The following is a 13,237-nucleotide window of genomic DNA, read 5'->3' as shown; positions in this document are numbered from 1 at the left end:
TCTCACACGTCTCCCCTGCTCCATCACCTTCACCCTCTGACACACTGCCCCCCCTACATACACTCAAGATCTGTGAAGGCTCCTGGCCCAGACGGCGTGTCTCCATCCTGCCTGAAAAACTGTGCAGACCAGTTGGCCCCCATCTTCACACAGATCACTGGAGCTGTGGCGGCGGCATCAGAAGTTTTTACGATCGAACTGCCCAGAAACAGCGATTAGGGAAAGTAAATTTTTCACCTCTTCCTTTGGGGTCTCTTCAGCCGTCTGTTGAGAGTTGATATCTCAAACCCCCCCCCTTTCAGAGAGAGAGAGAGAAGGAATGTTGAGTCTCCAAATTATTTGATATAAAACGCACAAATCCACACCGTTTGTTCAAAACACCCTCCCACTCTGCCCCCCATCACCATACTCAACAGCCATGTGTCTGCTGTGGAATCTTTCAGGTTTCTTAGATCCACTATTTCCCAGGACCTGAAGTGGGAGCCCAACACGAACATGATCATCAAGGCAGAGGATGTTCTTCCTGCGCCAGCTCAGGAAGCTCAACCTGCCTAAGGAGCTGCTGATCCATTTTTACACAGCCATCATCCAGTCTGTTCTCTGCACCTCCATCACTGTCTGGTTTGGATCTGCCACCAAAAAGGACAGGAGCAGACTACAACGGACAGTCAGGACTGCAGAAAAGATCATCAGTGCCAACCTGCCCTCCATTCAGGACTTAGGATTTTCTGGCTCACAGTGTCAGGAAAAATTCTTGTGCAATAACCCAGTAACTCTGCCTCTAATCAGCCACCTGCTTACTGGCTTACACTTATGACAATATAACAGTATAAAAAACTCTGAAATAGAGAATGGTGAGTAAATATTTAAAGTTTCAGTCCTACCACGATTCAGGTGTATTAATCTGTGCCCTTATCCATCGGGTGTAGGTTGGTCTTGTGGAGGCAGACTTGTACCCAACACGATTTCTCCTATGGGTGGCTCTCAATCTTCATTTCCCAGCATCAGATATCTCAACACCAAGCAGCTCCTCACAGCTAAAAACCTGGTCTGTTTTAGAACAGGGCAATACATATACAAATATTTTAGTCTTACATTTTAACAAAATTAAGTATGTGAGGAGGACATAAATACTGTTAAAGAGTTAAATTCAATCTGAACTGCACCCAAAAATGGCAGCTGCATTCAACTCACACAAGGAGGCTAAACTTGACCATGTCAAGTTTGACCAAATTTGAATTAACTTAATGACTTAATGTTATTTATTTGCTTCCATCACATTTATTATTTAGCATTTAATTTGTTATAAGGTATTAATGTAGGTTACACACAGCTTTTATTAAGTTTATACAGCCAAACACAAAACATATTTCCAATTAGCCCTGCACAGTTCTATTGATTCTTTCTCCCAAAATACCACAGTCTGGCTGTTTAAATGGCATAAAATGACCATTAAAATAGTTTGTACAGCTTGCACAGCCTAATCCATTGTTTTGTTGCCAGTCAACTGCAGTGTAATTCCAAACTCGCAGCTTTCTCTGGATGTGGATATGTAAGTTTTAACAAGAAAACTCACTTCTGCACACTAGCTCGCTGAATAGCTAATTAGTACACAGCTGGAACTGCAGACCTCCTGCTGAGAAGAGTTTCTTTTCATTAAAGGATTTTCATCATGTTAACAAAGAGTCAAGACCTGAATGTGCTTATATAACGCCTCCAACTACAGGTGTAACATTAACAAAATTAACAATTTGATTTGATACAGGAGTTTAATGTGATACATTTTCAGTACAACCAAAATTAGGAGCTAAAAGGGGCTAAAAACCTATGGAGCTGCAGAGTTGGTGTGAATTCCCAGCAATCCAACTACAACAAAAAGTGTCTGGCTTTACTTGAGACTTTGTCATTATCCCAGCCAAAGTATCCCAGAGCAAAATGCTCCTGGATCAGGAGACTTTGACCTTTCTGAAAGAAAGTATGCATGCAAGCACAATAATCAGAAATTCATAGATTCGGAACAAAGATGTCCTTCACAGTTCATAAAGTGACTGTGAATGAAACATTAGTTGCAACAATGCTCTTTTAATAGACGTTCGCCCCCTTCACATCGTTCAGTTGTTATTTGGTCATGCATGAATGTGACTATTGTTCATGTGATTCCTCCCAGTGTGTTCTGTGTGAGAAAAGAAATGGAACAGCTTTTGATCATAACCAGCGAGTACACTGCCTGAAGCAGAAGATATAAAATGTTGGCACGTCAGAGCCCACAGAAGGAGAAAAAAAACTGAGATCACACAAAGCTCTATGTCAGCACAGAGATTCGTAGTTTTCTTTCGAGACGATTAGAGAGTTTTTGTTTTTTACTAATTTGGCTCACAAAGTATTAATCGCTTATTTCCTTGATTATGTAACTGTGTGATGAAATAATACAAGCACCAGAGAAGGAGAAATGCTGCTTGGCTGCAGTGAGAGTACCAAAGGTGGAGGTTAATGACAATAAAAAAGTTTGTGGAGGCATTTCGTTTAAGCTTTTGGAATCACTGGCGGGCTCATGTTAGCCTGCTTACCATGGTAGCTCATTGCTATAATCCTAATCACACTATTGCGGTCTTCCTAGCTTTTCACCACAGCATGTGAGTAATTTTCAGCTGGCCAAATCTGATCTGGACTGTATCATTAATTGCACTTTTCATAAGGAGCAGGCAGTCCAACCTCTTTGTAATATTATTAACAGTGACCCAACAACTACCATCATCAGGGACTGAACACACAGAGAGCGGTGTTATTGGTGAAGGAACCAGGTCTGTATACTCCTACACAAACCTGAGAGCTCTGCTTAGCCAAAACAAGTGAAATCAGGTCAAGTGTAGGGCCTTAAGCCCGTGTGCAGTGCTTACATACCATCATATATACAACATAAATACAAATATTTGAACTTTCACCCTCTGCTCTACCTACTTGTCTCTTAATGGTGGCTATCCCATCACCACAATGGAAGCTGATCGGTAAAAGGGCCGGCTGAAATGTATGTGGAACCAAATTCTGAATTTTTTGATATACTCCTCATCATGGCGATGCTCAAAATGACTTCAAACATTCAAACTAGGGGTGACCCTGAATAGTGGAAGATTTGAGGAGCCTGACTAGCCTGCCAATCTCACAGTCGAATCTTCGCAGCAGACAAGGATTATGCTATTTTGGCTGTATGAGGGTGCTCATTGTCTGATTTACTACCGGTTTTCTCCCAGTAAGTTAACATACAGCCTATTATGATAAGATTAACAACATACAATGCTTTAAATATAAATGTGAAAAGAACAAAGAAATCCAAAATTATAACACTGCGCCGGTGTTGTGCAGAGTTGTGTATGCACCATGCTGGGCGTTTCGAATCATTTATTACCACTGGTGAAGCACACAGAGAATATTATATCGTTTTTAAACAGTACCTGGAATAGACCCGCGAGGAACCACGACATGCATGCAATTCTCGGCAGGCATATGCAACTCGGCACAACAATAAGCCTCAGTTTAGCTGTAAATGTACAGTGTAAGTTACAGTGCCCCCCCCCCCCCCCCCCCCCCCCCCCCCCCACACGGCAAATTGGAAGCAAGACTGACTCTGTGAACCATATCCGGCTCCTTTATTACCTGCATGTTTCAGTGTACAGAATGCAACATAATTGGAACAAAAGGTTTGTGGGTGGAGCTTTGAAGCTGATTTAACTGCTATGCATGACCAAAAGCGACCTTTGCCTCCAGTGTTTTTTATTAATTGTGAAGTGACAAAATCCCATCTGGCTGTGCCAGAGATTAGTGCCAGTCACTCAGTAATTGCTTATCTATGCACTGATATCTTTGGCTTTCAAAACTGAAATGGGTCCAATATCATTTTTTTCAAATACTGGCCAACACCAGCAAGCTGTCATCTGTGAATCTGTGTAACTACATTTTTCTCTGTAAATGTAACAGTGAATGTAAGATTAATAAAGAGCAGTATGTGTGTTGGAGGGTTTTCAGTGAAAGACAAGAAGAACTATAAAGTGCAAACACTTTGTAACTGTGTCAGGTGGAAGTCATCTTTTTCAAATACTTTTATTGATACAGTTTAGATCACAACTCAGTTCTTAAATACAAACTGTATACAGAAAGTATAATCAATTTAAGAGAGTTTACTGACATAATTCATTGCATTATTACAATGCATTCTATATCCATTTGTTTGCATAGAACGTGTGAAGAACTCCTTTGCGAACATCAGAGTACAAACAGAAAAAAACTATAACATTCTGTAAGTCTTTACAAAAATGACAAAGAAAATTCTCAGCCTCACAAATCTCTAGCAAACACTTTGTTTTTCCACACTTCTGTAACCGGTGAGGGTCTCAAGGATCCACAGCTGGCACCTTTATGTTTATTAAGCGACAGAGTTCAGTACAAAAACATCCCCTCCTGTGAAACAACGTGCTGTACACTTTAAAATGTGACAGAATGACATCAGAACCAGCAGATTCATTTGTTTCAGAGTCCTTGTTCTGCTTTTGTGCTCCACTGAAATGACATCATTCATTTTCAAAAGGTCACACGACACATTTCTGTGAAGCCAAAAAAATGGAAAGATTACCACACCTGTATCAAACAGCACTGCAAATATATTGGTTAGCATGTGTTTTAGCCACGGTGGAGTACAGTATGTGCATGATTAACCTTTTTTTTTAAAAACCCAAATATTCTTTACAGCTCTGCATGCACATTCATGTGCAGGTAAACCCCACTCACCTGGTACACCTGGCAGGTAATAACCCTTCATTCAGAAGTATCTATAAATACCATCAATCCAGTACTCACTAGGCAAGTGAGCAAAAGCAAAAAACAAACAAAGACACACATGGTACAAGAAACAGGACACACTTCTTTAGAGGTTTTATACTCACTGCTGATGAAACAAAAATAATACAAATCCATGGCGCTCAGCATCCTGTGATGACTCTCAGCAAACAGCACACGTAAAAGCAAATGCCATTGATAAATTAAGCAAGAACTACATTTCCATTTACCAGACAAACAGAAGAAATTTATCTTGTCGTTATTTTACCCACTAAATCAGACGTTTAGAGTAGAACCACACTTCAAGGACGGCAGCTCCTTCTCTGCAAAAAATAAGTTTCATTAACACCTGTAAATTTTCCTGCATCTCTCTATTTAGCCAAAACTAAACCAGAAAATTTAGGACTGCCTGTTACTTATAGTTGTGTTGGAGTCTAATAAAATAATTAAACCAGCTTCAAACAACACTGGTGATATACATATTTAATCGCAGGTAAAATTTCTATCTAACAAACTGGCTTTGCTGATCTAAGAACCCAAATTCTTATAAATGTGTGTTCAAGTAAATAAAGCATTTTGCATTACATGGACGTCATACCTCTTCATGCAGCCCTTGTAAAAAAAAAAAAGACAAAGATAACCCCTTTTTCTTCCTCTCATTTCAAGTGAGCCATGACACCGAGAAACCCGGTCAATAACTCACTCTCAGCTTTATGGGCTTCTTATTCCAAAAACCCAAGAGAAAAATGTGGCTCTTTGTATAAGGAAGCAGAAGAAGAAGCTTGTTCTTAAAAGACAAGCTGCCACGAGAAATGGCAGAAAACCATGTGAAATCTTATTCTGCCTTTTTGCGAAAAAAAGACACTGGACCTTGAAATGTCCTCAGCTGGCCATCAGCGGTGGCAGTGTTGGAAACAACAAAGTTAGAACTGTTGAGTGAGAAAAACTATTCAAAACCCTGATAACTGAGGGTCAAGTTGGTATACTGAATGTGTGATTGATGGAGAAGTTGCTAATCCTACTAACTTTCATGCTTTCATAGCTATCGTTATGATAAAGAAATAGAAGGGAAGGGGTTTACACAAAGAGCATTTAAATTTGATTTGTTTCCAGTCACGCTGATGTAGATAATATCAGTTGTTTTAAAATAACTGAATTTTTGACACAGGATAAAAGCTTTAATGACACACTAAGATAAGAATATTATTTTAGTGTATCCATAGCTCGAGGTTAGCCGACGCTCAGTGAAGATTGCTAATGAACCAACCCACCGAAGCCCATTTTCCAGGCCTCCAGCAGCTCAGAAACACAGATCAAACACTCTCTCTCTGCAGCCTGGCCTTGCCATCAGAAGCTGAAAAAAGTGAGAAGCACGGCTTAATCTGGGGTGGCATGGGTTCACTCGGCTGATAACACGGCAAACAAGAGAGGAGGCATGACCCAGATTGAACTCTGCCAGAGCTCAGCAAGAGGGTCGGGTGAAAACGTTCAAATTAAAATACTCTGAAGGAAATGTAAGTTTTTACTGAGGGAATGTGGCCAGTGCTGCTCTTCAGCAGCTTTAAACTGACTCATTTGTCAAATATTTGGCTTTTAGAAACACGACAGTTTCTGAAACAGCCGTTGCTGCTCTTGGCATGTTGGTGATGATAGTGACTGACTTACAAGATGCATGAAGGAAGGAACGATGTCCTGGACTTTATCATTCTCAAAGAATACAAACAGACAGTTTGGGCTATTTTCTCTGGAATAGAAAGCTATATTAACGCCTGACTTTTGTTCTTTTCCTTCAGTGATTTCTATTTGCACATCGACTCCTTATACGCTCAGAGACAAAGAAAGGCATCAAAGCTCTCTGGAAATCAATTTCACACACATGATTACTCATCTGCCATCAGAACTGTGCACCATGAAGATGATGAGGTCGTCAGCGAAATTTGGAAAATGGGTAAATCCGGAAACAGCGTGACATAAAACACAGTAGACTGCTGTCTTGTGACATTTGTCCAGTATCTTCAGTGTTCCAGTTTCTGTATGGATCATCAGTGATATAATCGGGTGACATCATGACAAGGTAGAAGTAGCAAAAAATATAACAGGATGCATCATTGTCAATATTTTTGTCTAGTATAGGGTTTTATCTCCAAAAGTCATTTGAAAACTGCTTTACTTACAAACTGATGATAATGACATTTGTTATTAAATGTGTCAGGTGGCACTTTTCTTTAATGGATGATAGACAATCAAGAAAATGAACACATTGCATCCACTATGCAGCAGATCTTCCGACAATATCAACGTGAGTTTAACTTCTCAGTATAGCACTGTATCAGACTCATAACCAAGAATCAAGTGTAAATTTGACTTTTTTAATTAAATGTTTTTCCTGATAATTGTTCAACTATAGTGTCTGTAAATTTTATTTGCCAACATGAGGAACTAGATGCATTTAAAAACCTTATCCATAATGCCAGGAATACAATTAAGGCAGACAAATAATGAAGCATTTTTATTAGTCAAACGTTTTCAGATTTAAATATAAAGCCTTAAAAGTAATACTTGAGTGGTAGTTTTCTACTGTAAAATAAAAAAAAAATATTTTATTGTAAACTTAATTCTAATTCTGTATAACCTCCCCTGACTTCTATTCATTCAATCCCTGTATGCTTTAAGTTGCAGCAGAAATTTTTTTTTTGTTTTACTTTTTTTAATCAGATCAAAGTTTGATTTTTCTCAGACTGCTTGAAACCAGCTTCTAAACCGCTGAATACTTAAAAATGTGTTTAGAGGTTATTATTATTGACTTCATTCCTGTATAACATTCTGTTATTATTATGTTATTATTCTGTCACACTCGCTTCTAGCATTGCAGTGCAACAGGTAAAAAAAAAAAAAAAAAAGAATAGAGAAGGGAAATAATAATCACAACCATCAGCCTTTTGAACCATCAGCTTTCCCCATGTATTATTACTCTTCAGTTTTCCAGATGTCACGCCGAAGCCTGCATCCTAACTAGCCTCTCTTCCACTTCTGTAGTTCATTGTTTTTATTGTTAAACAGGTTTTCCCATATATTTCTGAAAATCTCTGACATGTTCTAAAGTAAGAGATTATCTATAACTTTACTGGCCAGGTCACAAAAACAAGCAACCGAGTGTGGAAAATATTGGTATTATCGTCCTAGTTGTAATTACAAGTAATCATGTTGGAACAAAGTTGTTGTTTGCTAACACAATAATCATTAGATTATCATGTTAAAACAACGTGTGCTCATATTTAATTGATTTCATTTAGGTATAGTTGATAAAAATGTTACCCAGGAGAGAAACCAGGAGTTTGTGTCTCTACTGAAGAAAGATCAACCCTCCTAAAGAACAGATTTCATGATAGAAGTCTGCAGTCAAAAGGTTTCCTGTTCAGTAAGTGGAATTTATAGTTGCTTTTTCTTGTCAGGGAGGATCCAATAACTACTGCAATCAATTTGAACAACGCCTTTTATTTTGGCATCTTTGAAAACTACTCCATGAACGGCAGTTTCAGACTGAAGAATGAAGAAAAATGTAAATATTCAGGATGGATGTTAAATCCAATGTGAAGCCAGAAAAGGAAGTACAGAGCGCTCAGCGTTAACACACGGGGAAGCTTTACATAACGCCATCTTGTCGATATTATAAACTGATCAGCAACGTAATCCACTGGTTGATGCCTGATCAGCGTCCTCTTTGGATCATCTTCAAACTCCAAAATGTGTGCATTATGCACATCTGCAGGTCTGATTGAATTTGGAAAGTGTATCTACAATATACTTTTTAGTATTACTATGGAATCAATGAAAATGTTCTTTATTCTTTTGTCAAAGTGATTGTGTACTTTCTCAAAACATTTTAGTCTGATTGATAATGATCCGATGGTTGATAAATATGTTTTTCATTAAATACAGTGGATTTTTGTTGCCTGTTCTGGTATCCAGCAATCTTAGCTCATGTGTAACCCTCTGTATCATTTCCTTCTCTGCTTCATTTCTTTTTACTTTTGGTTCCTGTGTTTGTATCTCTGAGAATCACTCAACACGTTCTGTGGATCAGAAGAACAAAACAAAAGCTCACTCGTAGTAGCACAAATGTACACACAGCACACTTGGAGAGAATGCAAAGACCTCGGGCCCAACAGAACAACAAAAACGACAACAATAAAACAAAAATAAAGAAAGTTTGTGTTTGTGTGAAGCTCAGCAGGAGAGACGAGTACAGGAAGGAGAAGGCATAAAAACAAAACCAGCCTGTTCTCCACAGGCGAACGTTGTATACATTGCTGTACATGCTAAGTCAATGATTATCCTTTAACATACTTTCTTTGCCCTTTCAGTATAAAAACACATATTGATGTACATTATAAAAAAGGTTTTCCTTTTTGCAAAAGAGCAGTGTTTCTCTTTTGTCTGATGCGCGCCGATGTGGTTATGTTTATATTATTTACATATACAACCATATAAAAATTTGTATTTCTCTCGTGTACATGTATTCAAAAAAACAAATACATCAGATAGATTCGATTTTGTTGTGAAATATTTCTGAAAGGCCTTTAATATACAGCGACAGAGAAGCTGAGCGACAGCGAGAAGATTGGCACACCTGACTCTGAAAAGGATGTGACACTTAAGATGTAAGTAAATGCTGTGCGCTACTCTGTGTGTGTTCAGGCGTTATCACAGGCCACTCGGCCAAAAAGTCTAATTTCTTCTGGATGTTATCATGCAAGATCTTTACGTCTTTACAAAGTAGTCTTGCCGAACTAGTCTCCACCTAAAAGGAAAGCACGCTTTTAAAGTCACCAGATGTGAACCTGTTAAGATGAAAACAGGTCATAAAGATCTGTTGGAGAAACTATGTTTTTGGTATTAGTTTGTGATAAGTAGTGGAAATCAGACCCATCAGTGCCATAATCTGTCTGTTAAACTCCACAGGATCACATGTTTACAACTTCAAACACTAACATAAAACACATACAATATGCTAACACAGAATATTTGATCATGAAAAATAAGTAACAAGAACGTTATCTCAAACCAGGGAAGCAGAAGTGGTCCTTTTGCAGAGTCAGGTGTTGACAGCAGGGAGAACTACAGTCAGATGTAGCTAAAGGTCTTTGCATTCACTCAGAGGGAGAGGGAGAGATTTGTGGATGGGATTAAACTGAACTGAAATCACATATAATGTTACTTTTTGATGCCAAAGAAAGTCTGTGTGATGTGCTTCTTCTTGCCACAAGTGCATCGACATAAGGCACAGGCACAGTTCCCCTCTTTCAACAGAGTGGCTCGCATTAGTTTGTTTTTTTGTCCTTTTTTAAAAATGTCCCAGTGCAAGAAACAAGTAGGGTGACCACCGCCGAGGTTCGAGCAGCTTACATTGGACATTAATGACATATTCCTTGTGTTTAGTTAAGGGTTATAACAGGATATTCAGTTGTTTTTATACTTTTTTTTCATTGTCAGGGCGACAGGAGGGTGATACTGTTTTGGCAGGAAGAGACATGGACGGAATTTATGCAAGCAAAAACCAGTCATTATGAGAAATTAAAACAGCTCTCTGTTCAGTTTAACGTAAAAAGATGACATCAAATAAGAAGAAAATCATCAAGTGTTTTTCCACACAGCCCAAATGTGGTTGATGCATTGTCATATAAGCACAAAAACAGCACTGCACATACCAGCCCCCTCTCATTCCCAACACGTCACCAGCCGGACGCTTCAAACTACAACCCTGTAGGTACACCTTAGAGTCATTTCTGGACACGCCTGTCTAGCGTAATGGTTTTATGTGACATCTAAGTCAGGTGACGTAATGTGAATAGTGTGAAAAGTCAGTGTAGGGAGGAGGTCAGGGTGGTTGGATGGGTCACAACACAGGACTTTCCCCAGGAGACTGCCGTCTGTTTCCCATGTAAAACCAATATCAATCAATCAACGTTGACTTATTTTTAACTTACATACATAACGTTAACTTATAAAACTAACTTATTATTGTAACCCAAACTATGATCTGTTCCTAACCTACCAAACTGCAGCAAACTCTATTTTGAAAGTCTAACCCGAAGTTTGCCCTGAACATTCAAAACTGACACAACAGCGTCATAGTTTGAAGTGTAAAGCCACTCAGCCGTACTTTGACAAGATGGGAGTGAGAATGTGTTGCATATACTCAAATTTAGCACATGCACATCTGGATCTGGTATGTGTTTGACAGAAAAGGCTGTTTATAACATGTCTACCTTAGAAACTATCCCCATAATTCCCATGGATGTAGTAAGAGAGCTGGATTTGGCACTGCCAGTCATCCTTGCTGTCAATTTGTCCCAGTGGCCACTTGTGGTACTGCAACTAAAAAAAATCACTTGTGACCCAGAAAGAACTTTTTCTATTGGCCACCGTTATAAAAGACGGATCTGTAAAAGTTTTAACAGGACACCTCAAACTGCAAACAAGGTCAGTTATTATTCTGTATTATGGATTATAATCCATGGAGTGTTATATTTGTAGAGCCTAGAAAGGTGCTTTAAACATGACATAATCCCAATGTAAAGTCTATGGGCTGAGAGGGGCTCGGAAGCTACAAAGCTATTTTTGTGTGCTGGCCCTTAAATTTTCTTTCAAACTGAATGGGTGCCATTTTTGGAATCTGGTGTCCAGTTCTTATAATACATCCATGCCAAGTCCTCTCATATACTATTACAATTCATTTTATGAATAGTTGTAATCAGTGCTAATAGCATGCCTGCGGGGCTTTAAAATGAACACCAGGAAAAGTAGAAATGATGTTATTATCTCAGCTGTGGTAAACGTTGGAGAAGAAAAAAGAAAAGATGAGGAAAAAGGGGAAGAAGAAAGGAGGGGAGAAGGAATGGGCGGGGCCTGCTGCCGTGGTGGTACCCTAGGATTCCAGTACTGAAATGCTCTTGAGGGAGAAAGGAAACAGATCAGCGTCTCTTCTAGTAAATCTCTGGAGATTTTCCTCTCACTTTCTACCTGGAGGCTCCTATGAGAAAAGTGTATGTGTGTGTAGACACCATGTTCAAATATGTGTACTGTGTGAATGCATGTCTGTAAGCTAGTGTGTGCATCTTTTCGTGTGTACGCTATTAATAAATAAATAGTGTGTCATGATGACTGTTAGGTTCAGACCGATACATTACCAATACTTTCCCCTTATTCAACATTACTGTATCAGCCAGTGTCCTACGTTGTCCAACATGATGGAGATGAAGGTTCCTTTCTGACCTCTGTTTTGTTAAAAAGTTGTTAAACCCTGCAATGCAACACATTTGTCTCTTGCCTAATATCTCCTGCTGCATGGTAAGTATAAAGAGCTGACAGAGATGTATATGACCCTCAGTGGAGAGCTTTAGTGTCCTGTGATGCTCTAAATGCTTTTTTCAGAGGCTTTTCCACTCTGAAATGTATAAAATTAAGGGAGAAAATATTTTAGTAGCTTTGAAATATTGGCACAAAATATCCGCTGTCAGCAGCTTCAATCTAAAATTTTCAGTATTGGCCTGTTGAAACATATCGGTTGAGCCTAAATATCAGTCAGAGTGTTTGTGATTGCAAAGTGTATACATCAGTGTGTACAGTAGGTACAGTATCCATGATTGTTTATACTTATACCATCAGCGCTGGCAGTCTTTGTATGTAGTGTCTGTGTTTGCTGTGAATCAGTCCTAGAGGCAGGCGATGTGGGTACGTCTGTCTGTTATTGCCCGTCTGTCTTTCAGGATATCTGCGTATTTATATATATTTGTATGTTTCAGTCCTAGAGGCAGAGATTGTTGCTGATCTGGCAGGTAGATCCGATGCCGGCCTTGGACAGGAAAAGCCTCCCGTTGGGGCAAACACAAACCTCGTAGACAGTCTGCCTGGTCCCGGAGGATGAGGAACTGGTGGAGGCCTTCCCCTCAGGCAGCCGCATCAGGCGAATCCTCCGAGCATCCAGAGAGATCTGAGGCAGAGGGAGAGAAAACTGATGAGATTGGAGAAAGGGGGAAACCTAATGAGCAGAGCTCAGGTGGGACAAACAAAGAGGGGAGGGAGAAACAGATGAAGACGAAGAGACTGAACATGTGGAATTCCAGTTTGAGGTTGTTCCTCTGACATTTTTGGGTGTTCAGACTGAATGAGGAGCAAACATTAGATGTGTCACAATTGCATACAAGTCAATGGAGAAAGAGCAAGCGGAAGACGGTATATGCAAATTTGCTCAAGGTTTCAACTTAATGTATTTCTTTCATATCTTATCTTAATGTATTTTCATGTCTTATTTAAACCACGTAAAATTTCTATGTTGTTGAAAGGTGCTATAAATCTAAACTTGTCGTACCTAATGAGCAATTAGTAATCTTACAAAGTCTTACATACT

At 39.2% G+C, this 13,237-nt stretch overlaps 1 protein-coding gene across 2 annotated transcripts in view; it reads right to left on the bottom strand.

Moving 5' to 3' along the window:
* Positions 1–945: 945 nt before the first annotated feature.
* sgcd (sarcoglycan, delta (dystrophin-associated glycoprotein)) overlaps positions 946–13,237 on the bottom strand; it is a 167,703-nt gene continuing 155,411 nt past the window's right edge. Inside the window, exons 8-9 of one of the 2 annotated variants that reach the window (XM_046039838.1) lie at positions 12,722–12,820; positions 946–1,050 (exon numbers count right to left, since the gene is read on the bottom strand). In XM_046039838.1, coding sequence (XP_045895794.1) covers positions 985–1,050; positions 12,722–12,820 — 165 coding nt within the window. In that variant the 3' untranslated portion in view covers positions 946–984. Of the gene's footprint in view, positions 1,051–7,019; positions 12,821–13,237 lie in introns of those variants that run through there. The other variant, XM_046039837.1, reaches the window with a different exon arrangement.

Source organism: Micropterus dolomieu, linkage group LG23 (assembly GCF_021292245.1).
Source record: "Micropterus dolomieu isolate WLL.071019.BEF.003 ecotype Adirondacks linkage group LG23, ASM2129224v1, whole genome shotgun sequence".
Taxonomy (NCBI): Eukaryota; Metazoa; Chordata; class Actinopteri; order Centrarchiformes; family Centrarchidae; genus Micropterus; species Micropterus dolomieu.
Note: the sequence above shows the minus strand (reverse complement) of the source record. Positions and strands in the feature narration are given on the sequence as shown.